Here is a 26,492-nt window from a genome sequence, read left to right on the forward strand (position 1 = left end):
CATAAAACAACAACACAAAGTATACATGCAACCCACATATGTCCATAAACTCACATAGATACACAAAAAAACAGGAAGTAATTATTAGACATTGGGGGGTGTAAATAAGTAACAACAGGCCATTTAATTAATAATGACCAGTTGATATCAATAATAACAAGGTAATCAGAGATGGCAGACTGCACCCCATTCATGCAACAAGCCTCTGTCGGCCTCTGTTGGTCATATTGGCAAGTGCAAGTGTGGACGCACAAACAAACAAACAGACAGACAGACACACAGGGACACCAAAAACAATACTAATTATAAAAAATAAAATGAAACACAATTACATTTTTAAGTTTGTGCGTCTCGTTTTTATCTTAGTTCAAATAGAGAAAAAGAGAGCTCGACGGTGGTATTTAAATAAAGCGGAACTATATATCTAATGTAAGTGCATCAGTTCGGACAGCAAACCTCGGTGCACAAAACCTGCGTTCAAGAACCACAACGGTTCAGCCGCCACTGTTCAGCACGAGCTTCACTGTGAAACTGTCTGTGTGTGAATGTTTGCTGAACGCAGCACAGGTGTTTCAGCTAAGCTTCCTGTGCGAGGACAACCTTGGATTTGTGTTCCAGAAGCAGATTATTTATTATTAGTTTGTTGTTTGCGACAGCGCTATAAATAGTTGTCTCCATGTTGTAGTGACGCTGAAAGAAAAGCCGCGCAGCTGAGAACAATATAACCGGAGTAAGTGGAACGTTTGATGATGAAAACTGTCTTTGAACGCATCACATGTCGCCTGTCTAATACATGTCCCTACATCCTAGTCATTGTACAGTATTAGTAACTTAAAATGAAGCTGTAACCAACGAATGTTTACATTATTGTTCTGAAACATGTGATTTATTTATTTGTAACAATTAGAAACAAGTAAAAAAACAGCCGTTTCCTTAATTATTTACTGTAACAAATAACTTATATAAACACACAGCCATTCACATATTTTAAGAGGAAATTGGAGACTGTAAGGAGTCCAGCCAAGACACTAAATCTTAAAACAATTGATGAAATGTAAGATATTAAGATATTTTAGATGACCCAGGTAAAGCCAAAGTTACCAAGTTAGTGGGACTGGTCCTCATTAGGAAGTTTCTGACCGAGCTGTCATTTCAGTCTCCTGCAAAACACAACAAAGCAAGAACCAAGACACTGTTGACCTGTGAACAAGTAAAAAAAAATAAGAAAATCATATCGTAGACTGCTTTATTATCAGAAATAGCTGTCAGGAATTTACATATTAATCACAGCTTACAAAGCCAGCTCTCCTCTGTGATGTCTGCCAACAGTGAATTGTCCAGATCGACGCTGAAATGTCCCCGACAAAGATCACACGTCTTCCTTCAGCGAGGCTGCTGAGCTCCATCGTCCAGCAACAGCAGCTGTTTCTCCTTCCGCCCATCACTCCTGTAATGACTGTGTCCAAAAGATCCATGCTCCAGGGTGAATACCGGCGGCCCGGGCAGCCCAAAGAAAACAAGTTTCCATGGGAAAAGATAAAGTTTGACTTCGCAAAGGGTTTGGAGGGAATAAAGAAGCACTTCACGCTGCTGAAAACAGAGTGTTTTGAGCGCTTCGTCGGTCCAGAGGGCAGACCACTCAACGTGCACATACTGGAGCAGAACAGGGTCATATGGGAGTTCAGGGGTCCAGAGAGCCTGGAGCAGTGGACTGTGTCCTCAGACCGTGAGATTGGAGGACAAAGTGAAGTTTACCTGAAGCTTGGAAAAAATAACACGTGTTTCCTGTACGGGACCCTTAGCTCGACTCCTCCGAGGGACGGGGAGACACGTTACAGTGGCTACTGCACCATGCGCTCGAAACAACTACTGGTCAGTGATCTGCTGTTGTTTTCGATCTAAACTCTGTGGAATAATTTCACTTCATGTCCAAATTGGACACTCTAAATTGAGTAGGTGTGACAGTGAATGGTTGTTTGTCTCTGTGTGGCCCTGTGTCCAGGGTGTATCCCGCCTTTTGTGGAGGATAAAGTGGTAGAAGATGAGTAAATGATCCAAGCTAAAAAAAACAAAAAAAAAACAGAACATAACAATTGGGATTTTTCTGATATATTTTGCAATTCTGGTGCAAAATAGGAATTGTGTCCAATATGTATAACGTTTTTAAATAACGGACACATGTAACATGCAACAATCAAAATGGAGCCTTGCCATTTGCTAATTGTGTTACGACAACCCTGTAACCTCCAGTTGAAGCTTGTCTTAGAACCAGAGTCTGAACTTCCCGACATCCAAGGTCTCAACTGTTCTGGAATCCTTTAAATGTAACCAGACAAAAACACCTGTACCTTCTGTCCTGTCCCAGGCTTCATTTGACAGGAAGAAGCACCACGACTGGACCAGCTTCAACTGCCTGCACCTGCGGGTACGAGGTGACGGTCGTCCTTGGATGATCAACATCGCTGGAGAGAATTATTTCTCCTACCGTAAAGACGACATATACAACTACTTCCTGCACACCAGAGGAGGACCCTACTGGCAAGACGTCAAGGTATCATGTCATGAGGGAACATAGTGAAACAAACTCCCGTTTTCAAGCCTCGAGATTTGAAATTTGCATGACTCCATGACAATTTGAAAGCTCATTTTCCTCTAGACTTCCATTCAAATGGAGTTGTTTTTGCAGCCTGCACACCTAGGCTGCACTTTTACAGTCAGTGATTGAAACATATTTTTGAAAGTATATATAATTCAATCTTTTCCACAGATACCTTTCTCCAAGTTCTTCCTCACAAATCGTGGTAGGATTCTAGACGATCAGTATTATCTCTGGCTGGACAAGGTACAGCAAGAATCAGACGCGTTGAAATACACCGCTATGTGCATTACTATATTTTTGCTGACTTTATATCGGTTTGTTACAGATCAACACTATTGGATTTACCCTGGGAGATAAAACAGATGGTCCGTTCCAGCTCGAGATCGATTTCATTGGTGTCTGTAAAGATCACGCTCACACTGAAGAGTTTGCCTACGAGATGAACAAGAAGAATCCTTAAAAGTTTGAACTAAACTGTAGCACTCTTGGAAAAATGTTCCACCATGTGCACCCTCTTCATCACTGTCAGTAACTACTGGTCATGTTTCTTTCTTTTTTTAAATCAGTCTGTTAATATCCAATTATATGGTGTAGGATTTGGATTTGGGTCGGGAGACATTATAGGAAGTGAAAAAACTTCCTGTATCCATGCCCTTAATTGCAACTGCTCCAAAATAGGTTCTTTCTTGACACATACGCCGCCCTACGAGCAAGTTCCAAGAACACTTACATCCTTTTTTTAAATGTAATATGTACAATTTAAGAAATATCACTGAAAACAGAGCTTTTCTCAATCATCTCTTAGCTGCAATGACAGAGGCTGCTTTCACAAAACTGAGTCCAAGTCAATTTATGACAAGTTTTGATTATAATTGATAATAAAAAAAACACTGACTACAATTTGAAAACAAATTTATTTTGAGAATCTTTTGCGTCTATACAGGTCTTTCAGTAAAAAAAAAAATTGCATTAAGAACATTGCATCTGAAAAGCAGTAAAGCAGGTCATTACTCGTCAACACTGGGGGGGGGTGTTATTAAATAAATTAATCGATTTATCCGTTTGAGTTACTTTTTTCCAATAATTAAAACAAGATCTGATTTTTCAGCTTCTTCAATGTGAATATTTTATAGTTTCTTTCTCCAAATAAACAAATTGTTAAAACTGCCAAAATTGCGGAAAATCGTCTTTTCCAAGTTTGAGAAACAAGTGATTAATAATGAAGAAAATGAGCGACAGTTGCAGCCCTTGCCTACGCATTAAAATATAGAAATGCGTCATTAAACGTTAATAACACCTGCATGAGTCAAATCTAAAAAGACACAATAATAAAAGAGGCTTGTCTACATTCTAAAAAAGAGCAGAAATGTTGTCTTTCAGCTGTGGACGATAAAATATTTACAGTAGAAGGGACAGGCTGTACAAACGACTGGGATAATTACTTTCACATCATGACGAGGCCTCTTCTCGCCCCGAGCATATTCTCTTTTTTCTGCTTCCGGTTGGCCGTGTGCTTTTCCCTCCTGTCCTCCCTGAGACAAGACAAAGACGGTCCATTTATTAGTGTTACGTCGGGGACATTTTACTGCGTCACAGACAGCAGTGAAGACAGTAAAAGGTAATAAATAAACAAACATGTTCACAACAGTGAATGTATAAAAACAACTCTCCACGGCGTGATCTGGTGTAACCAGGACCTGCACTTCACTCAGTCTTCAGGACATTGTCACAAAATTCAAACAACTCATTAAAGCACAACATCCCCAGTAACCCTTAAATAAACTGTGCATTTGTCCATATACATATATATTTCTTAGCTGTTCTATGTTTATACTGATAAATTTTTTATAATTCCAATAAATATAGTAGTCACAATTTCATTTCACTGCTGCTGTACTTGCATGTGACAAATAAATTAATCTTTGAATCTTTTAATATAGAAGAATTGACTAAGATTAACAGTGTAAACAAGGATTGTTATATAGCAGACAAATTGGTATCAGATAATGAATGTTTGTAAATTCAGACTCACCTTGTTTCGACTTGATGCTGTTTATAGTTTTTCTGATGCGAGTTAGCGATCAGGGACTTGTTTGTCGCCACTGTTGGGTTTTCTTTAGTATCACCGAATGGCTTCAGTTTCCCTTTGATTTCAAAAACACAATTAACACACAAAAAACATCATTAAGGTTTGTCCGACTAATACTGCACTATTGTTTACAATGTTTACAATTGTTTAATGACTGAACGTCATTTGTACCTGCATGAGGTTTGTAGGTGAGGGGACGAGACAGACTCGCCTTCAGGTCAAAGTTGGTCTTCTGTGTTCCGGGTGTTGTGGAAGTGCTTGTGTTGCCGGTGAAAACAAAAGGCCCTTTGGAATTCAGAGGGGAAAACACTTTAAAATGACTTCTGAAAAATAATTATATGCCCTCGATACATATCTGGATTCAGACTCCTGTGAGGACTTGAGCCAAAAGTACCTGGAGTTTTTGTGGCGGAGAAAGTTGAGGGTTTGTCGGGCTTCGCCGCAGCTGTGGTCTGTTTTTTTGGAGTACTCGAGGTCACGCAGGGCGACATACGAGCAGGCGTCTTCATCAACGACCTCTTATACTCATTGTCATGAGTGGCCTCTGAAAACCTGCACAGTATCACAGAGACGTTAATTTAATATACATATAAGATAAAGGATTTCAAATGTATTATCAGATACCCCCCAAAAAAGTATTATCGGGATATTGCAATAACAAGATTCATGATGACATTTCACAGCATTTCAAAATAAAAGTGTTTGTTCTGATATGGGACGATAGGTCAATGATATAGTTCACAATAAAACATACTGATGAGGCGAATTGAATCTAAAAGTAACAAAAAAAAAGAAGCCAAAATCAAATGAATAGCAACACGTGTACAACAGCCATTTAAAACACTAAATGAGCTTATACATCGGCAAAAACTCTGACATCATGCATCCCTAAATCCCTGATATATACACAAGGGTTCTCCAATATCAGCATGATATCCGCATCGGCTAATATTGGTTTTAAAATGTATTATCAGCAAAAAGTCCAATATCGTGCATCCTAATATATGCACTACACCATCGATACATCCAGAAAGAATTGTCGGGTACTTGGGTATTGTCATGTTTTATAACATTCATGATAAACAACAAAAATGTGTTGCCTAGTGTCTGTTGTTTAAACATTATACGTCTCCCAGGCGAGTTTCCTAGACAGCAAAGCCCTGCAGAAGAAATGGAAACTCACCGGACGTTGATCCTGCGTGTGGAGAGGACAGACGGTCTGAACGGAGCGTCTTCCTTCCCAGCAGCGTTGTTTGCGGGAGCTTTCGTGGCCGAGAGCAAAGTGTGTCTGCGTATGTCATCGGCTGGTTTCTTACTGGCCGAAATGGGACTGAACATGGACGCGCGACTCTGGTTTGCCTTCTGCAAAAAGAACAGATTTGTCAACCTCGCTGCAACCTGGAAAAAAACGTCTGAATGTTTAACAGATGATAAACACTCACGGCCTGAGATTTGCCAATGAGTTGCTGCTGTTTAGATTTTTCTGGAAGCTTCTGGAAAAAGAAAACAAGCATTATGTATAACCATTTACATTTATAGATTTCAGTAACTTAGGGGTTATCAGAACCTTCCAAGTACCTTCAGTTCTTTGGCCGAAGCTCTGCAGGTCTCCATCTTCTTGCTCTTCCTCTGGACATAAGAGTCAATGGACTCCATCTTGTTAAAATGTGCCTCGTGGAGTTTTTTGAAGTCTACAATAGAGACAGAATTTACAAAAACATTTAAAGCAAGTAAACAATGTAACCTCTTAAAGACATAACTGGAGGGTATTGAAATAAAACCTATAACTTACTTGGAGTGACAGGCTTCAACTGCCTCTTCTTCTGCAGCAGGCCTTGGTGACGGGGAATTTTACCAGCTTTGGTTACAGCTGTTTGAAATACAATAAGAAATACACTTTTTAATCACTAATTCTATGACATCTGGGAATATTTTACAGCAGAAAAAACAGACATGAACATATACAAGTAACCAACAATGATATGAACCTGTATCCTTCACGTCGGCTTCCTGCTGCTGTGGTTCTTCAGGAGACTCGGTTTCATTGTCCGTGGAATCTTTGACGGCAGTCACTTTCCTCTTCTTTGCACCTCGAGCTCCGTGGGATGGAGCAGATGCTTCCACCTCAGTGACATCCTTCAAGAAACAACAGATGTTATGTGTTTTTCAAATCCTCCTGACCTCAACAAGCACTGTGTTAAACGTCACGCCGTTTATTTTCTGTGTCGCACCTCTACGGCAGTTACTGTTAACTTGGTGTCACACTCGGTATCAGAGATCTTTCTCTTGGTACCGTTTCCTCTGCCTCGGCGCGTGTTCACAAACACAGCGGTGCTGGGAACTGCCTCAGCAGTATTTTCCTCAGCACTGTCCTCTTCTGCTTTTCCCTCCTCCTGCACAGCAGCTTCATCCTTCTCTTGTCCCTGGAAAATATAGATGATATTTTTTTAACACAGGCATTATTCAGAGCTGAATCTGTCTGTCTAATTCCTGCAATGGGACTTATTGCAATTTGTAACACAAACCATTTAATAGCTAGTGCAGATTATGTGTTACAGATGCATGCAACTGATTTGTTCTTCCTCAAAATTTGTATTTCAAATATCCACAGAGACAATCTAACTGTGCACAACTTTATTCCTTCTATGGCAAATTATGTCAGATTTTTCATTCATGTGTATGAGGTTTGTCATTTAAAGATATTTTCAATTCAATTCAGCGGTTTATGTTATAATCAGCACTTATCATGACTTCCAAATAATTTTTCAATATCTATTTCCAAGAGGTAAAAACATAAATGAACTGTCAACAGTTGTTCTACATCTACATATAAAACTTTTAAGCATGTTATCTTCATTTTATGGCTCAGATTACATTTATCTGGGTGGAGAAGGGACAAAATGTCTCTTTTAATACTAAAGACTGCAGACCCTTGTTGCTGTTTCGTTCCCATTCAAATGGAACGAAACCGTATGAGGGTCTTAGAGAGAGTTATTTACCTGCTCGTGTTGCTCCTCTTTGTTTGTCTCTCGTTGATAATGCTGCTTGATCAGTTTCAAGAGTTTATCCGCCTGGTTTCAAACGGAAAACGTTAGCTTAGCATGGTTTTCACACAACACACGTTAGCTTCAAACAAACAAAGAAGCGCATGTAAGTATGTGGTTTCTTCCATTACCTTCAAGTTTGCTTTAAGTCCGAGCTCCTTGGCGAGTTTCTGCAGCTCTGCATATTTCATTGAGTCCACGTCGTCCATAATTACTTTTTATAAAAGAAAACTAACACACACACACTCGAGTTCCTCTCCGACACGAACAGCGACGGCGCCTAACGGTTAAAACGAACCACACGTTCAAAACACAGCTGCTCGGGTCGTTTGATTGGCTCCTGGCTGTGACCGGAAGTTCCCCCGAGCCAATCAGAGCGTAGGTGCATTTATTGTCCGTTTTTTTTGTTTTGTTTTGTTTTGTTTTAAATAAAGTTTTATTGTTAATCACAAGCGGACGAACACAGTGGTATCAAACAACAACAAATCATTTGTGGGGATTGTGTTGAGGTATATATCCAGATCCACATGTAAGGAAATGAGAATATTATTATATATTATATATAATAACTATAACCATGTGCCCACTGTCCTGTCACTGTTATTTGACCGTTCTCGAAACGTTCGTTCAATTTTACAAACGCTTGAACACTAGATGGCGCGGTGTACCATAAAGATGTTTGAACACAGTTATATTTTTATCACAATATATGTCGTTATATTATGTACATAACTCGAATGTTCGTTAACATAAATTGATGAAGTCTGACACTCCTCCAGGTGGTGGCAGTATAGCGCAGAGCTAAAACAAAACAAAACAACACGACAGGAAGTTGTGCTGTTGTTTATCCGGTGTTCAAATTCAGAGGCGGATTTATCCAGCTCGTAAACTAAACTTCAATTTTAACATGGAGTTCGTTAACAGCGTGTTACCGAAGTGTGTTGGCGGTGACACCGTGGAATCAGCGGCGGGAGACGGTTTGCTTCTCTGCGCTCAGTGTAACACGGTCCTGGGAGAATCGTCTGACGTCTGTGGAGAGATGAAGAGTTTGGACTCCATCGTGTGTCTAAGTAAGTCTCTCACTGAGGTGTCTCTGAACTTGTATTTGTAACCCTTTTTCTGGCATAAACCCTGACCTTGTGAGGACTAGTTGTCCTCATGGAAACTAAAAAACTACCCTGGAATTCGAATTTTGGTTTAGGACCTGAAACAGTCCTCATTCTCCCTCTCCCCAGAGCCCATCACCTGCTTCTATATACACGATACCAATAATATCCCGATACAGCGATTCTGCGATCATCAGTATATTGCAATAAAATCATATAGCGGTACATCACGATATCTGTCTAAATGAAGGAAACAAAACGTCAGTGAAAAGTTAAACGTTTTCTACTTTGTCACAACATAGAGAACAAAGTGCATACAGTCTTTGTATTGAACGTGGATGGAGCATCTCTCCAACATTATCCCACTGTAAAGAGTCCCTTCATTTATTATCTAAAATATCAATATTTGCTGACTTCATCAAATATCATTTCGCAGGAGGAAGGACAACGATATATCACCGAAACGATATTTTTACCCACCTCTACCTCCCATTTATTTGGGCTTGGGACCGTCACTAGGAGTATGTGGCTCCTATAGTATCCAATCAATGGGGAGCAATAGGAATTAGGTCCTCCAGCCTATTCACCTGTCTGGATTCAAACTGGCAACCTTTCCATGGGCTGCCCCACATACTTTAATTTAGTTAGATTGTTTGTTTTCTTGTACCTGATGTGTCCACATGTCCTCCTCTCCCTCCAGGAACAACCAATGATGTTGTCATCAGTAATGAAGTGGAGTTAGGACATAAAGGGGAAATAGCCAAATGGTGAGTGGGAGAGGCAGCGATGTTTTACTTTTCATTGCAGAATGAATTTTCGAACAAAGCACACAGATTTCTAAGTCTTCTCAGTCAACCACACAGGTTCTCCAGTGTCTTCTGTAATCTACAATTGAAAGATGTATTTGTTTGATTTCAGCATCTACAGTTCTCTAAAATGCGGTGGCTGTGACTCTGCTGTGGGCATAGTAATTCACTCCGCTCCATCTCGTCTGGCCGCGATTCGCTCCCTCTTTCTCCTCAACAAAGCAAACATCACTTGGTAAGCTCTGCCGCTTCTGCTGAGAACACAAGCATATTGACGTTTGTGTACCGGTTTACTGCCGTCTGTCTGGAGAGGCTAAAATAAACAAGAGCCATTTGAGTAGGTTTGCAAGTGTTTTTCTTCTTTAGAAATGGTTACATTTCCTTTCTTTCATTGTACAGATGCAGATAATATGAAAACATTATTTTTCTGTTTTCCTTTTTTATGCAGCTACATCCTTGGTAGCCAATCAGTGGTGAAAGTGTCTTCACTCTCATTTGACGTGAAGCCACTCGGACCAAGTATGAACATGGTGAGGCGACATCTCATCATATTTGCTCAGATGACATCGATTCATTCCTGTATCTACAACTATTGATTGTCATTCTGTGGCAGGCGAGGAAGCATTTTACGGCACATTTGGAGCAGATGACACAAATAAAGAGGAGACTGGATAACAGCAGCGTGAACAGTTCATCGGACAGATAACAGGATCAAGTAATGTAGACTTGTCCTGGGACGTGGCATCATGTTGTCTCCTCCTTTGGGCGATAGTGTGAGTTGAGTGTGTTTGGCTTTTTTGTGTCATGCAGGAATCAGTGCAGTGTCTGTAAAGACACATTAATCTTAATAATCTATTTTGTTTGTCATGTGAAGAGAAGTACATGTTGACACTGTACTATTTCACACAAAATTGGGTCTACATCAGAATAAAAAAATAAAATGTATTGATTAAATCTATAGTTTGTAACTTTAATAATAAAGTGTGCTTCTCTTGCTCTCAGTATCATTATTGTGTTTTTTTATGCCATGGTTGAAGCAGACCATTCAGTAAAGCCAGACGGCTTCAAACTGCAGAACTATGGCGGAAAACACTAAGAAGTGCCTTGTTAATGTGATTGTTCTATAAAATGAGTGCTCCAAGCAAATAAGGTGCTTCCTAAACAACTACTTGCCTGCAAGTTCCAGTCATAGCTGCTGCTGCTCCTGTACCAGACAGTTCCTGAATGCAGTCTGAACTAATAATACTATGGAAAAAAAAAACAGATGAACACTAAATAAACGCCAACACCCCACCATCCAATTGGCACCATGCTGCATTTTATTGCTGAATTTCTGATACAGATTTTTTTTTTTTTAAAGTTAATACAAAACCAGACAAGAGGCTCACACATAATAAGCATGCACACTTCCTCTGTCTAGAGTGCATAGTTTCTACACAGTCCATCCCTCAGTGGAAAAGTTGATCAACAAAGCAATGTCATTTGTCTTTTTACCTAGACTTATATTTCATTTTTTTTTTCTTCTTCACAGAAACAAACGTGTTGTTGCGCTGCCATAGTGATATTTGACACAGCAGAGAATTAAGAGAAGAAAAACACTTAAAATACTCTCCATTATTTGTTTAGTTTTTTTGGGCAATGTTAAGTCTGTAAAAACCACAATTGATGATCAAAACTACTCTGTCACCTTGTCACAGGACATCTGATCAGAATATTTCAATATCCTAATTACACCCATTCACATTACAAAGCTGGTTTTTATTGCATGCAATACAAATCATTCATTATTCTGCTAAGTCATGCATATTTTGAGACCCACATTATTCATGTTGCTAGTCGCCTACTTGCTTATAAGTTGTGATTATAAATCCCCACAAAGGGCATTACAGGGTTTTTTTAAGTATACAGTATTCAAGACAGGGTGGTGGTGGTGATGATGATGATGATGATGGACGTCAGTACATGGAGAGAAAGTGCTTTTCAAGTTCATTCAGTGAGTATGTTACAGCTACAGTTACTGAAAATCTACTTTCCTAAAGGAAATTTGGTTTATGGAAGTAAAATGCTACAATTGAAAAATTTAAAGCATCTCTCATGTATTGACTGGTTTAGGTTATTTAGGTTATGTTGAAAAAAATACCAGACAGGGAAAATAGCCTCTGAAAAATATATGTTTTCATCTAAATTTGTAAGTGTGATCCCTTTATGCTACAACAGTACTCGCATTCCACCTAGTTCTGCAGGAATAATCCCAAACCTTCAATAGTGATGCCGTTTCCTCGCTCAGAAAAGTGACTAATATATGGATTGAGAGCTACAATAAGCATAAAAGAGAAAGAGGAGGAGTTCCTTCTCCACGTGACGCTACAGAATTCTCTTAAAAATGTACACCCTGGCAATAAACTCATGCATTATTGTACGTTATTGCTTCTAAAACTTCTAATCAAATACAATTGTATGGATTAAAAAATATGATGCTCTGAATCCAGAAACTATGAGGTATTATGTACAATATGATGTCATGATGAGATCCTCAATCTGGGACCAACACTCCCCATCAAGTCCAGGCCAATCAGAACCAAGGTCTTCCTTCATTGTCACATTTTAATGAGCCATTTGGCCGTCACTTAAAGATAACCTAATTCTTTCGACATTTAAAGAGTGCGTGAATATATTTTAGGACATTTTCTAAAGATAGGAATCCCTAAAAACATGCAGGACAAACTTACACTGAGCATATAATCCTGTGTAAAACGACTTCAATCAATCCATTTAATAATTGCATATGCTGATTGTGTTATACTTAAAGTTGCATTTCAGTTACCAAACCTAGACATGGAACAAAGAAGGGGTCTTGCATTACTGAAAGATTTTAGGACAAAGCTGCATCTATATGTGCTGTATTTAAAGTGTAACTAAACCACTATTTTCAGCGTTTGTTTCCATCAAGTGGAACAGTTAAGTTTGGAACCAATTTTTTTTTTGGTAACCAGGCCCTACCGCTCAATTTTTTGGCACCTTTCCCTTGGGTTACCAGAGTAAAATGCTAGGTACGATCAGGGTGGAGCTAGACTGGCTCCACCCACAACAGTCTAACAGCTAATTGGGCGACAGAAAGAAAAAAAAAGCCACGCCCTTGTGACCGGCGTAAACATGCCATGGAAGTCGAGGCATTTTTAAACAACACTAAGAAACGTTTAAAAGTTGTGTTGCGTTCAATGTCACGCTGCATATCTCGCCTTTACCGTTCCAAACCGAATGATACCGTTTGATGGAAACGCAGCATTATTTTAAAGGTTTAGTTACCCTTTTAAAGATTAAGCACCTCAGCATGTGCCACTACCATTTTTCCGCCGCAGTTTTGAGCTCCACCTTAGTCTAGAAATGGATTTCACTATTCTTCTTAAAGCAAGCGTCACTACTGGTCATGCATGGCTACTATAACGCCAGTCCCGCTAAATAAGCTTATGCACATGAGTCTATACATATCTTAATGGAAGACATTGGTGATTTTGTTGCTTTCAAACAACTTGTCACTTGTTTATACAATATACAGTTTGGTCAACAACATGACAGTTAGGATCCAATATTGCACAAATCCCGGAAAAATTTGATATTTCTATCTTTATATTTATATTTTTAAAGAAATCACGTAGAAATGCGAAAAAAGTGAGATCGGGGTTTTTTCAGATGTGAGAAAAGAAATTAAGTGCTATGTCAGCACGAGTGTCTCTCAATGTACTGGACACTTGTGGGTTGGGAATTGGGCTTGTAGCCGAGACGGGTCAAAGGCTACCCAACCCCACATTGCTCCCCGGGCACAGATAAGCGTTGCCCACTACTGATGTGTGGTGAAATGCTTATAAAACATTATAATTCTGGAAATAATGTTTATGTAATGTCTGGATTAATTTGTCACGGTTCATGGAATAAATGGAATCAAAATGGTTACGTCTGATTCAAAACAACGTCTTTTTTACAGCAATAAAACGTGGACAAATGAAGGTGAAAATCAGGCCAAAACGCTACGGCATGAAAACGATGCATTGAGAACATATGCTGGATTTAACTTGTGTAAAAAAAGGACAAAGTTTAAACACTAAACAGGCCATTTTTGTAGGATCTCTGGACTCGAGTATTGATGGGAAATCTATCACCAGTCATGTCTCTACTTGCAGTGTGTGAATAAACCTGCAGATCTGACAGAAACCGAGCACTACAAACCCAAAATGAGTCGAAATACTAACACGTGACCTTCCTTTAGAACAGATGCATAGGAGCCAACAGTGAAAGTGAGTTTCTAAAAGTATGTGACCGTGTGCATCATGTGCTTGTGTCGTTTCTTGTTTTTTTTCCCGATGTTCACCCGACAGCAACCTCACTTATTAACACTTAAAACCAAATCTATTGAAAACTACTGTGCTGCTTCACTCTGGTAGGACCTGTCATGGCACTGAGGTAGTGCAAAAGATGAAAACAAACCCCATGAGTCTAATTTAATCACAGGCCTTGATCTTTGCTACAGTATCTTGTGTCTTCAGAAAAAAAAAAAGCTAAGCAGCTGATTTGTTCATTTTTAAAACGGCTTTGCTTCTACATTTACATGCAACCTGATAACAATTTAACCCCCAATCTGACTGAAAATGCCCAAATCATGGAGACTTTCAGACAAATAATGAGATTCCATGTGTTTTAAAGCCAGCTATAGACTACATGTAGATGTCGCGTGTGCGTGACGGAAAAATGACGACCGTGCTGCAGAAACAGGCCAGGACAAGAGGGGATGCTGTGGAGGAGAGAGGACCGACGTCCCAGACACAGCAGGAAGGAGGACGCCAGAGTCCCCAAAGCCCAAAAGAGGTCATCTTGTCACTGACTGTTCATTCTTTACCTCCGCAGATGTGGGTTGTGGTGCGAGTCACCTGTAGATGGAGCCGGAGCTGATGTTCCTCCAGTCTGGGCTTCATCTGGTTTCTTGACAACTGTAACAGCCGGCCTTAAATTAAATTAGAATACACACATTATTGCCATATAATTTTCTAATTAAATTCTAGAAAATAAAGATGCTGTCTGCAAGAGAGACTAGACTATGGGATGTGATGTTATGTTCGCTTAAAAAAAATGTCAGTAACGTAAGATTATTTGTCAAAAAACCTTTGCTGTCAATTTTTTGTATTGATTAATGAATTAACTAATACAACTAATTAACCATTTTCAGATATTTATCAGATATCAGCACACACGCCAACAGTAGATAGATAGATAGATAGATAGATTCAACAGTATAATACTGTATATAAGCTAAATAAGTGAAACAGCTCATGATAAATGTAATTTCAATGTTATTTTAAAAGCTGGTGAGTAGAAAGCACTGACCTTGCTGCAGAGATGTTTTCGGCTGTGGTAATGGTAAACAAAAGCCAGGAGGAGGAGGAGGAAGAGGAGGCTCTTCCTCCTCCTTAAGCTCTGCCAAACTGGACACACGCTGGGTTTGTTCTGTAAAGAGGGCACGCGAGGGTGTGGGACACATTTAGTTAAACGGTAAACCGTAAAACCAACGGGTCCCCGGGTCCCCCTCCTTCTCGCCACCTCCTTCTCCTCCTACCCACCGCAGAGAGGAGAAGAAGGTCTCCTCGTCCCCTCCGCCCTACGCCATTTTCGCTCTACTTGCTACTCCAAACCAACGCTAGCTAGAATCGGATTGTGCAGGAGACGTGTCAATCAAAGGCAGAGCCCGCCCCGGAAGTACTTTTCACCCTCAATCAAAATTAAGGCTTGTAAATTTCACCCCGTAAAGTTTCATGTTAAATGCAATAATCCGTTAGTTGCTTTTGTTCTATTTATGTTCAAATATTAAGAAACTATCGCTAACAAAAAAGGTAATGTAATAAAAATAAATATGGGTTGATTTATTATTAATAATAATAATAATAATAATAATAATAATAATAATAATAATAATAAAAAAAAACTATGGAGAATTAGGACCAAATGTGAAAAGAAACAGCCTGAATTCTGAGATTAAAGTCAGAATTATGACTTTTTTTTTCAAATTGTGAGATTTAAGTCAGAATTATGACTTTTTTTCTCCAAATGTTGAGATTTAAGTCAGAATTTTTTCCTTTTTTTCTCCAAATTGTGAGATTTGAGTCAGAATTTTTTTTCGGCCTTTAAAGACATTACAAACACATCAAATTGAAAGATGAATTCGATTCGAGAAGCAAAACAAGCGTAAAAGAACTGCAAGGCTGAAACGAACAAGTCATTTTTGGTTTAAGATTTTATTTAACTATATAAATAAAGATTGATTGATTAAATACAAAAAACATCAACCATCTAATGCAGGGGTCTCAAACTCAAATGACATGGGGGCCACTGTGTCCAGTTTTTGAGAAAAAGACATCAAAATAGTATAATTTATGATTTATGAATTTCACATATATTAAAAATAAAAGTGGAACAATAAATATTCCACAATATAACACAAATATGATGCAAAATGAAAAAAACAACACAGAAATAACTCATAAGCTGATATTACGAGGCGGGCCACATAAAATTGTTAAGCAGACCTCGTGTGGCCCATGGGCCACAAGTTTGAGACCTCTGATCTAACGCTAACCTGTTCCTACTTATTTGAATTTTTCAGATTTGCTGCTTCCATGTAAAATTAATGCACGGCAAAAGCAGTAACCCACCACAAGTTATCTCTGGTTCATTAACTCACGACTGAACCAACACTTAGTTATTAATGACATTTAAACTAACTACAGATGGAAATGACACCCGTCACCATATTTAGCAAAAGGGAATAAACTCAAAACTCATCAAGCTACAACAGCTTCTCGATAAATGACATGGCACTCATTTTATTCAAATCAAACTCATGGTTCACTTTCATAGGTTGACCAACATTACATAGTTATTAGTAACAAGGTTGAACTGTTATGTGCAAACTCATATTAAAAATTAAAAAGGTGAGACATTATCTCTCCCACTTCATGTACCCTAGCCTGTACAGGAAATGTTTTGATTCTCCTTTATCATATAGAACATGCACTCATTCATTCATTCATCCATCGTCTACTGCGTCATCCTCCACGTGAGGCTCGTTAATCACAGCTGACAGGGTGAAAGGTCGAGTACAGTCTGGACAGGTCGCCAGTCCATTTTTCTAGCCTCATTGAGACAGATCATACAAACAGAAGTGGCAGGACGCGACACTGTTCGAGCATCAAGTCTTAGTGGGAAAAATCTATTATTTAAACTAAGCCCCAGCGGCAGTGAAATGACAAAAGCTTTATTTTAACCCCGATTATCACAGGTCCTAATATACATTAATCAAAACGATCTGTGGCTCCAGGCTGTCACTGATTAATATGTACTTTGATTTTACTCCCAACAATTTAAACAGCAAATCTATTGGGAGTAAAAAAAAAGATTGACCTATATCAAAGACACCTTTATCAGAAAGACACGAACGTGGCCTTTGGTTCCGCTTTACTGTTGAGATAATAAATTAAAATGGACAAACAAAGCCATGGCACTTGAGTGAGTAAAATACACAAACAGACAAAATATTCTCTGAAGCGGTTCCTGCTTCAGGGGACAAACTAGAAAAAAGGAGTCATAAGCTCACGTTAGCATTAAAAACACTGCTCTGTTTTGAAGTGGAATCTCACACGTCTCACTTTAAACCTTTCTATATTTCTACACGTTAAGATGTCTGCATTAAAACATACATTGATTTGTAGGAATGAACTTCCAGCAAAAAAGCTTTATTTATTAATTTATACTATGCAATAAATCATAATTTAGCAGACATACTAAATGTGACTCTACATAGGTTTTCTAATAAATAACACTATTTATAAAGGGAAAGAAAATACAGTGATTTTGGTTACAACTTTAGAGTTTCAATAATTATAGCTATTTTTAATAGAGTTTTTTTTAAAAATGATGCGGCAATCTATTTACTTTTGGCAAATAAATTAATCCAAAAAAAACTGATGAATACTATGTTGGAGTGTGAGCCAGACAGAATGAGAAATAATTTCAGAGGTGTTTCATTATTTACAGCAGGGGTCTCAAACTCAAATGACCTGGGGGCCACTGAGTGTCCAGTTTGGTCAGTAAGGGGCCAATCGAGTGAAAGAATTTAAACATTTTGAGAAAAGGACAGTAATAATATTGATGATATTTCACATAATTTCAAAATAAACATGTTTGTTTTGATATGAAACAACTAGTTCACAATATAAACATTTCTATATTATAAAATAAGTTATTATAACTTCATATGAATTGACTGGCGGAGTCGCATGTGGCCCACGGGCCGCGAGTTTGAGACCCCTGATTTACATGGAAATATCAGGTACGAGGGACTGCCATGTTATTATATTTTCATAACGTCACAGCTTTCATCAATACCAGTATATTGTTATATTGCGTAAAACAACCAAAAGGCACACAGAGTTTCCCTTTGTTTACAGAACAGTGCAAAAGCAGAAACTCAACATCTATGACACAATCTACCTAATGCTTGGTCTGACAGTGTGTACAGAGTGTTGGCCGCAGCAGCCTGATGACGAGCGGGACGAGGCTCTGTACCATAGGTCATCAACTGGCACGTTGAAGCTCCACTCAAAAGAGTAATAATTAAAGAAAAAAAAAAGGAGATAAACTTAATGCAGGAAGCGGATGCTCATTTTCTGTTCCACGTCCACCTTCTCCAAGACCTGAGAAAACAACCAAATCAAACAGGTTATCAAAATGATTATATTAAATGGAACCGTTAGAAATAAACATTAAACCTTTTGTGGCTTAGGATAATGTCGCAAAAATCTGATTTTGCATTATCCTGATATATCAAATAATATCATATAAAAACTGATTATAATATATAATCAATAAAGTCAAATATCGCAATATTGTGCGTGGCGTTATTATTTCGCATTAGAGAAACCAAATATCAATTTATTTTAGCATATCATTTTCAAATGTGGTAAATGTTGAAGAGTTTCGATAAAAAGCACATGTCACATGACGTTTTAAACTCATGTGAGGAGTCAAGTGCCCTCTGACCACAGGACTTGCCTTAATGAACTCATTGAAGGAAATGGAGTTATCTCCGTTAGTGTCAGCCTCCTGGATGGTTCTATCAGCAATGCTGCCGAGCTGTTCGTCAGAAATGTTCACTCCCACCATCATTCTTAACACCTGCAAAGAGGGAACAACAAGTCTCTTTAGGGTTCTTGGAAATCTGTGAAAACAGATTGTAGTTAACATTATATACACGCCATAGTGTTTATGACCTAAGCAGTATAATGGCTTCAAAACAAGTATTTTAAGTGCCTACACAGGGCAAATTGTAGGTATTGCAGTTTAACGTCAAAGATAAATAAGAAGTCAATTCATTCCCTGAAAAACAAGAAAACAAACAGGACTTCCCTATTGCATGTTTTGAGTCCAACAGGCTCTTGCATCACATGAGGCAGGCGACACAGAAATGTTTTGCGCAAAACAAGAGATTTGTCCGAGTCACTGAACCCACAGCTCACGGCAATTACGGGTGACACAATGTCACTGAAACCGACATGGTTTCACACAGGGGCAACAAATAAGATGGAGGGAGCTCAGACGAAGACAAAATACAGGATATTAGAGTGTCTGACTGAATCACTCTGTAGTTACAGAGCGATATCACATCATTATCAGCACAAGGGCAAAGTCTCTCTCTCTCTCTCTCTCTCTCTGACATGATTATGATCAAAAGACTTCTTCCTCTCTCTCTCTCTCGCACTTTGCAATATGTGTTACATAATAACATCTGTTCTCATGTCAAACATTAGATAAACTGCAAAATATTTAGGTATTAACAGGTTTTCTATAGCCTGAAAATAAGAATTTGTGAATATGTCTGTAGAACCTGATAATGTAATAAATCCCCAATAATGTAATAACCCCGATAATGTAATAAAAATTTGCACATGAGTCCATTGAAAATGTAATAAAACCTGATAATGTAATAACTTCCCAATAATGTAATAAAGTGCATTTCCCAATAATGTAATACACTTTTGACCGATAATGTAATAGAGTATTACATTAACGGGAGGTTATTACATTATCAGGTTAGCCTTCATTTCGCAGGTCCTGATAATGTAATAATTCCACAATATTGTAATAATTTAACAGCAGACCACCCGTTACTTGGGTTCAAGTGTTGATACTGTGTAAGCAACGCAAGCTCGAGAGCTCTAGCGCCACCAACAGGAAAAAGTTGGACATGCATGTATGTACATTAACTTTTGACTTGCTCATCCGTTTTTCACAAACGATGTATCACTGGAACCCTTGGGCCAAGCCGAGTTCAACGTTTCCTTAATGTTTTTTCCGGCCATCTTTGATTTGATCCATAACCTTTCAAAGGCTTCTCTTTTCACACATTTTGTGTAATCTTCTCAAAACATCGTTCAGATGATCTTCATACCATGCCACACGAATGCTTTCAACATCTTGAAATTCAAAGGCACACTCAATCAAACATGACGTCGAGGTCACCAAACAGGAAGTAAGCCAATTTCTCTGCAAGCCTTTAACATATTTTAACCAAGAGATGCCAAGTCAAGCCTTTTTGTGGTATCCCCAGGATGATGTCATGAATCTATGTACCAAGTTTGGTTAAAATATGTATATATTGGGAAATGCACTTTATTACATTATCGGGAAGTTATTACATTATCAGGTTTTATTACATTTCCAATGGACTCAAGTGCAAATTTTTATTACATTATCAGGTTCTACCGTGTCTGCTATCCTTCATGTCATTAAAAAAGAGTCACAACAAAACAAGGACCAAAAAAAGTTTTACAGGCATTAAATTTAAAATGTAACCAGATGACAGCTGTATCCAATCAATACACCTAATTTAAACCAAACCAGGGCTGTAATTATTATGTTTATTTTTTATCTATTATTTAGAAAGTTGTTGGTTCATAAAATGTCAGAAAAGTTTATTGTTATAATGGAGCACTTAAACTAGAAAATATTCAATAACATAATTTGTAAAATATTTATTATCAAAAAAGACTAATATTTGAAATTTCAACTGGGTAAATATTTGTGTCTGACTTGACCAATTTTCAAACACATGTAAAATTTCACCATCAAACAGATTTAATTATAGTTAAACTACAGCTTCCACAGATTGCTCCATGACTCTGCGCTTTATTGACTCACTCACCTGCAGGAGCTCATCCCGAGAGATTTTGTCATCTCTGTCCAGGTCATACAGACGGAAAGCAACTGAAAACAAAACAAAAATAAAAGATAAGTCATGAGACACAGTTAAATCCAGATTATGAAGTTATCCCAGAAAGTTTGTGAACGTGGTCACCAGCTCCACCCAGACACGCCCGTGTGACCGAGCTCTGCACTCACACAGCAGCTTGTTTGTCCTGCTGTTGAGCGGCTCGCTGTTGGTGAGATTCTTGTTCTTCTCATTGTCCTCAACTGGTCTGAAGTGAGCCAAGGTTCTCATGAAGCCTCTGAAGTTTACCTGGTCCTCTCTAAAAAACACAGACACACACACACAAGACAGTTACATGAGATTAAGATTTTATTGTACACGTCTCGGTCTGGAACAGATACAAATTAACGGTGACTGATTCTTCTGTGCTGACTCGGGTTACCTTTATCCTACAAATGATATGGAGGAATGTGTGGGAAACACAAAAGGAAACTCAAACTGGTTGTAACAAAACACCATTTCACAGAGAAAAACTCTTCACTTCCTTTGTTAAGTCATTCTAAAGCAAAATGAGCCAAACTCAGAGCAAAGAGACCTGAGATGCCACATCTATGATTTTGATGCCCCCACACGTCTGACTTTTTGGGATTTTATGATAGGTCCAGCATCAAAGCACTGAAAATAAACATATCATTGAAAGAGAGTGGGATGCGGATGATTGGTATCGACATTACTGTCAGGAGACACAAGTTATAGCGCTTGTCCACTATACAGTTGTAACCACGATTGCTGGCTTTCAGCAGTGCTGTCGGTAAATAAAAGAGACTTTAGACATTTCCTAGCTAAATGTTGGAGATTAACGCATGTTTTCAGTCTTTTTAATTGATTCGAATACGACATTGTTTGGTTTGATTCTTGTGTCGGACGCCATGCTCATGGCTCTTCAACAACATTATCCACTCTCTGCCCAAATCAGTGGCCAGCAGTCTGTCATCGCAACATTTTAGTATTTAGCATCACCAGAGCAGGTACTAAAAATGCACCAGATACCAGGTACTAAGAAAAAAAAAAACACGAGTAGTGTGGGGCCATGCTACAACTGTATAGTGAAAGTGCCATTAGTAGACTTCCGTCCTTTAATTTTGTGAGAGACTTCCAATTTGGTAATTATTTGTGCAAACTTTTGCATCCTCCGCGGAACAAGGAAACATGCTTAACTTGAAGAAGCCACCACAGTGTTTGTAGGTCTGTTTGTTTTACTGTTAATTGTTGAAAATAATCCTAGAAAACATTATCCAGTACCAAAGAAGTGGCTGGACTATGAAATTCCATTTCAACGACCACTAATTTGATTAAGTTCTAAGTTGGTGTCCTGAGTAACAGTTGATATAGTTGTGGAACTAGCCTGACATTTCCACCTGTTGATAATTTTAAGTGTTTCCACCAGGTTGTTAAGAACACAAACTCACTCCATTCGTTGATTTTCAAGGCTGATAAAATAAACTGCTGCCAAGCAAACACTGTGGTGTGCAAAAGCCTACACTGATTTTATTTACTAAACAGAAGCAGCAGAAAAGTCGGAGCCTCTTATATCTACAGTCAAGCTGTGTGTTTTTGTCTGGTTTAGATCTGTGGTGGCTGTGACTCAAATGCAACCTACGCAATAAGGATCTGACACAGACAGCAGAGCAAGTGGTGACTGAAACAACAACAACTCACCCTTCGGGGAAAAACGCATTGATAATTCGGTCTCCCAGAGGATTAATGGCCAACTCTGGGATCCTCTGGAAATCTTCTCGACTGCAGACATCAGGAGACATAATGGAAGAAAACTAAGCAACCAAAAATATTCTATGACGAGACATCAACACAGAAACTGTCCATTTGAAAAAGAAATACAATCATTTAGCACAAATTTAAGAACATGATCTACTTTTATAAGAGGCTAAGAAAATGTATACGAAAAGGAGGAAAATATTGACTCATTATTCATCATAAATTTCACTTCTCTGGCAGAACAGGAAGGTTGTTGATAATTCTGAATGAGACAAAAGTCACCTTGGACATGAATGAGGCTGCACTGCACTGTGAGCTATGACTTGGAATAAGAACAAGTGAAGCCAAGAACTTATTTTGTGTAAACACGCCATCTCTGAAAAGAATAAAGTTTTCTTCAAAGACTCACAAAAATAAACAGATAGAGTTTTTTAATCTATTCTTGGGCGACTGATCTGCAAATGAATATGCTTTGACACAAACACCCAAACAGAAGTTTTTGTAGCTTTAATGATTACCCGCTTCTTTACCTATTGCTTGTTGTGCCCAGAGATTATGAGAAACATTAACTAGAAGTTAATCAAACACCATGAAATAACCTGCAATCTAAATGAGTTAACTGAGACTGCAAAACTGATTTGATAATAAAGATGTTTTCAAAACTGTGCCATAAACTCCTTTATCCCATGACAAGATGTTGGCAGGTTGAAATGACAGAGGAATAAATGTTCTTGCAATTTTACCCAAGTTGCCTAGTGTTTATAATTCTGTTATTGGAAACTTTTGCTACAGTGTGTCATACATGTCTCCCATGTTTCTCTTTCTGGTGTTTAGTGAGGTTACATTCACAGAGGTGGTGGTTACATTGTTTCTTACCTAAGGGTGCCATTTTCACCTTTATCCAGACTAGTGAAGCGACTGTACAGACGAGTTATCTGACTGTGGGAGACTGTGGGTAAGAAAACAGAGACATAATTATTTACTCAGAAATGACCAGAGGGTAACAGAGATACACAACTACAGGCAAGAAAAACCTTTCACCTATAAACTGGACCTCATTGGCAATCATTTTCAGGTTGCACTGTTATGTAGTGATGAAGTACTCAGAACTTTTAAGTTTAATAAAAAAATACCAATACATTTATGTAGAAAACTGTCATTATTTGTTACATGTCTTAAGCCTTGGGCTGCAACTCACGATTACTTTCATAACTCATTAAACTGTAGATTAATTGTTGTGATTGTAAGAAAAAGATTACAATCTGGAAGTAACCAAGTAAAAACACACGTATCAAAATATTAATAAATGATAATATATAAATAATACATGGAAATTACACCGAGGTGTTTATTTGGTTTTCTACAACTGATTATGTCAGAATCAGCTTTATTGGCCAAGTATGTGAACACATACACATACAAGGACTTAGAATCCAGTTTTATCCTTAACACATGCTGTACATTAAACGCAAACATGAACATACATAAACATAACAGACAATCAACTAGAAAGAACAAGGACAACAAAGAACAATAATTTAAAAAGAGTGGTGTATACATGTGTGTATATATTACATTACTTACAGAGAAGACACGATGAGAAATATAAAGTGCAAAATAGTGAATAATATAATGTAGTTGTGTGAGAGACAGCACAGCAGTTATGCAATCAATGTTATTCACACATCTTCCCATGAGTGCATGTATTTGCAAATTTAAAAAGAGGAAACACTGGGGATTATCGTCAGCACATGAAATTATAGATGTCTCTAAAGTTGTGGCAGACTGAGGTAGACTTCATTCTCAAACCAAAACTATTTTGCAGTGAAATATTGCGCTATTTTGACTGGCAGTATTATGTTATAATTATATGTTATATATTATAATTATATTTTTTCAGGGAAATACTTTTTTTTTTTAAATAACTGATTAGCAGTTATTGTTTAATTCGACTAAATGGTGCCAAGTGCTCACTCTCACTAGAGAATATGGCAAAATCATATTATTATACTTTTTTTTGCAATATATGATAATATCGTATTGTGGTATCACTGGTCATTCCCACCCCTAATGTTTATCCCATAAAAAGTACCGCATTGCATCGTCGTAGTACAATTTTATTGTGAAGACCTATCAGTGTTAATGTTTTGGCTGATTGTGGGAAAACAGATGTTGAGAAAGAATGTGGAATATGAATTAGCAATTCCCACGCTAATAAAATTATCGTATCGTATCGTCGTCGTAATATTCAACAATGTCATCGTGTATTGTGGGTTTTCCTGATATCGTGAAGACCCACTTGAATTTACCAGTTAAAATGTTGTGTCAAATGGAGGTAAACAGATGTTTAACTGGAATGAAATATTGAGACAAACTGGGGAAATGTCTTAATCGCCATCATATGAGTTGGTGTAGAGTTCGACTTACAGCCCGTTTCCTTCTTAATTTCTTCAATCTCCTCTTCTCGCAGTAACGTGGACGCCCTGGATCCCATGACGTAAAGTTAGCGACAGTTGGTTAAAATCGAGCGAAAATGCTAAACTAGCAACCGAAGAATCGCGACAATCCCGGAGCTATGTTAAAGTTAGCAAACAGGCTAACCTAGCAAGCTAATACCTGACTTAAACGCTAAAGGTCGACGCTGTGCAAACCGTGACTAACTATCAGGGCTGTTCTCGCTTCTCCAGATGGTTTAAACAGCTGCTTCTATGACCTAAAAGACGTTTTCCTCTGCTCTGTCGCGGTTTCATGGAGCAGGGACAGGTTTCGGTCAAGTTGTCCTCCTACTTTATGGCATAGGTGGGCGGGGACCATGGCGGGGACACTTCCCTACAGGACAGGAACAGGAGCGTATAGGTAGCCAGTCTTTCTGCCTGCTCAAAATCTTGACAAAAAAAATAAAATAAAATAATCACATAAAACCTCGAAGTTAAAGTCAATATTTATGCCGATGAAAACGCCGTGCAATACATTCGAAGAGAAGAAGTAAACAGTAAGTGAGGACATATATGTCAGCCATCAAACAGTGAAGGAAAAAGTAGAATAAATAAATGAAACAGATTCTTTTTATCGTAAGACGTGTCAACATTTCGCCACTAGAGGTCGTAATTTAATTATTTCACACGTGACTCTCGTAATTCACAGGTGTTGTACACCTGTGCGTCAAAAACCTCCACCATTAGAGCCAACAGTCTGACGATTATGTGGCTCAGAGACTGTAAACATACACATTATTGGCTGTTGTCTTTGATCTGCCGTTCCCATTCACTTCCCATGACAAAAAACAACCGTGTGTTTCCTTTGATCTGTATCAATTCTTACTTAGGGCGAAACAATTAATCAATGATGGATGGATGTGTCAAGAACCGCAATACAGATTATTCTCATTTCCAAATCGCAGCAGGTGCAATATTTCGAAAAGGCAAAATGTGTGTCAAAATACCGTTTTAGATTAAATATTGTCCTGAATTTATACACATACTCCACAAACTGAAGGAAACATCTGTTCCTCACATCTGCACAAATATCCCACAGTAATCATTTCAGAAATTAAAATGACAATAAACAATGTAGAAATTACCATTCTATGATATCGCAAATCAGATTGCGATCACAATTTCAGCTAAAAAATAATCGTGATTTGATATTTATTCAAAATCATTCAACCCCAGTGACACGATAGAATCATCAGCGATCCTTTATCGCCATCTACAGGCCAAGAATATAAAAATATATTATATAAAAATGGGCTCAGGGCCATAACAATATATATATATATATACATATATTGTTAGTACATAAGTACTCATTTGTAGTCATTA

At 38.2% G+C, this 26,492-nt stretch overlaps 4 protein-coding genes across 4 annotated transcripts; 2 read left to right on the forward strand and 2 right to left on the reverse strand.

Annotated features, from left to right (window-relative positions):
* Positions 1–487: 487 nt before the first annotated feature.
* On the forward strand, positions 488–3,635 carry ndufaf1 (NADH:ubiquinone oxidoreductase complex assembly factor 1). Its single transcript, XM_058614902.1, has 5 exons — positions 488–730; positions 1,330–1,872; positions 2,366–2,551; positions 2,768–2,842; positions 2,925–3,635. Exons 2-5 carry the CDS (start codon positions 1,354–1,356, stop codon positions 3,057–3,059), a joined length of 915 nt encoding a protein of 304 aa, XP_058470885.1. The 5' UTR covers positions 488–730; positions 1,330–1,353; the 3' UTR covers positions 3,060–3,635.
* nusap1 (nucleolar and spindle associated protein 1) lies at positions 3,495–8,045 on the reverse strand. Its single transcript, XM_058614901.1, has 12 exons — positions 7,864–8,045; positions 7,688–7,759; positions 6,920–7,111; positions 6,677–6,824; positions 6,481–6,558; positions 6,267–6,379; positions 6,131–6,181; positions 5,872–6,050; positions 5,083–5,240; positions 4,860–4,973; positions 4,632–4,743; positions 3,495–4,131 (listed from the first exon to the last, which is right to left on the reverse strand). Exons 1-12 carry the CDS (start codon positions 7,939–7,941, stop codon positions 4,044–4,046), a joined length of 1,383 nt encoding a protein of 460 aa, XP_058470884.1. The 5' UTR covers positions 7,942–8,045; the 3' UTR covers positions 3,495–4,043.
* oip5 (opa interacting protein 5) lies at positions 7,998–10,645 on the forward strand. Its single transcript, XM_058614903.1, has 6 exons — positions 7,998–8,110; positions 8,657–8,802; positions 9,539–9,605; positions 9,757–9,879; positions 10,093–10,174; positions 10,258–10,645. Exons 2-6 carry the CDS (start codon positions 8,772–8,774, stop codon positions 10,348–10,350), a joined length of 396 nt encoding a protein of 131 aa, XP_058470886.1. The 5' UTR covers positions 7,998–8,110; positions 8,657–8,771; the 3' UTR covers positions 10,351–10,645.
* A 5,841-nt stretch (positions 10,646–16,486) lies between these two features.
* Positions 16,487–25,505, reverse strand: chp1 (calcineurin-like EF-hand protein 1). The gene is made up of 7 exons (XM_058616140.1): positions 25,099–25,505; positions 23,548–23,620; positions 22,615–22,695; positions 21,087–21,214; positions 20,890–20,951; positions 18,741–18,863; positions 16,487–18,382 (listed from the first exon to the last, which is right to left on the reverse strand). The coding sequence occupies exons 1-7, from the start codon at positions 25,163–25,165 to the stop codon at positions 18,329–18,331; spliced, it is 588 nt and encodes a 195-aa protein (XP_058472123.1). The 5' UTR covers positions 25,166–25,505; the 3' UTR covers positions 16,487–18,328.
* Positions 25,506–26,492: the final 987 nt, after the last annotated feature.

This window comes from Solea solea, chromosome 18 (genome assembly GCF_958295425.1).
Source record: "Solea solea chromosome 18, fSolSol10.1, whole genome shotgun sequence".
NCBI lineage: Eukaryota > Metazoa > Chordata > Actinopteri > Pleuronectiformes > Soleidae > Solea > Solea solea.

Bases quoted from the DNA above. Each gene is read 5' to 3' on its own strand.
- oip5 (XM_058614903.1), top strand. From the start codon at position 8,772: ATGAAGAGTTTGGACTCCATCGTGTGTCTAA. The intron at 9,606-9,756 runs GTGAGTGGGAGA...GTTTGATTTCAG, and splicing joins AAAGGGGAAATAGCCAAATG to CATCTACAGTTCTCTAAAAT. The intron at 10,175-10,257 runs GTGAGGCGACAT...ATTCTGTGGCAG, and splicing joins TCGGACCAAGTATGAACATG to GCGAGGAAGCATTTTACGGC.
- ndufaf1 (XM_058614902.1), top strand. From the start codon at position 1,354: ATGTCCCCGACAAAGATCACACGTCTTCCTTCAGCGAGGCTGCTGAGC. The intron at 2,552-2,767 runs GTATCATGTCAT...TCTTTTCCACAG, and splicing joins CCTACTGGCAAGACGTCAAG to ATACCTTTCTCCAAGTTCTT. The intron at 2,843-2,924 runs GTACAGCAAGAA...GGTTTGTTACAG, and splicing joins ATTATCTCTGGCTGGACAAG to ATCAACACTATTGGATTTAC.
- nusap1 (XM_058614901.1), bottom strand. From the start codon at position 7,941: ATGGACGACGTGGACTCAATGAAATATGCAGAGCTGCAGAAACTCGCC. The intron at 6,380-6,480 runs GTAAGTTATAGG...TCTCTATTGTAG, and splicing joins GTTGAAGCCTGTCACTCCAA to ACTTCAAAAAACTCCACGAG. The intron at 4,974-5,082 runs GTACTTTTGGCT...TGAATTCCAAAG, and splicing joins CTCCGCCACAAAAACTCCAG to GGCCTTTTGTTTTCACCGGC.
- chp1 (XM_058616140.1), bottom strand. From the start codon at position 25,165: ATGGGATCCAGGGCGTCCACGTTACTGCGAGAAGAGGAGATTGAAGAA. The intron at 21,215-22,614 runs GTGAGTTGTTGT...TGTGTTTTTTAG, and splicing joins AATGCGTTTTTCCCCGAAGG to AGAGGACCAGGTAAACTTCA. The intron at 18,864-20,889 runs GTGAGTGAGTCA...CCCTCTTTGCAG, and splicing joins CTCGGGATGAGCTCCTGCAG to GTGTTAAGAATGATGGTGGG.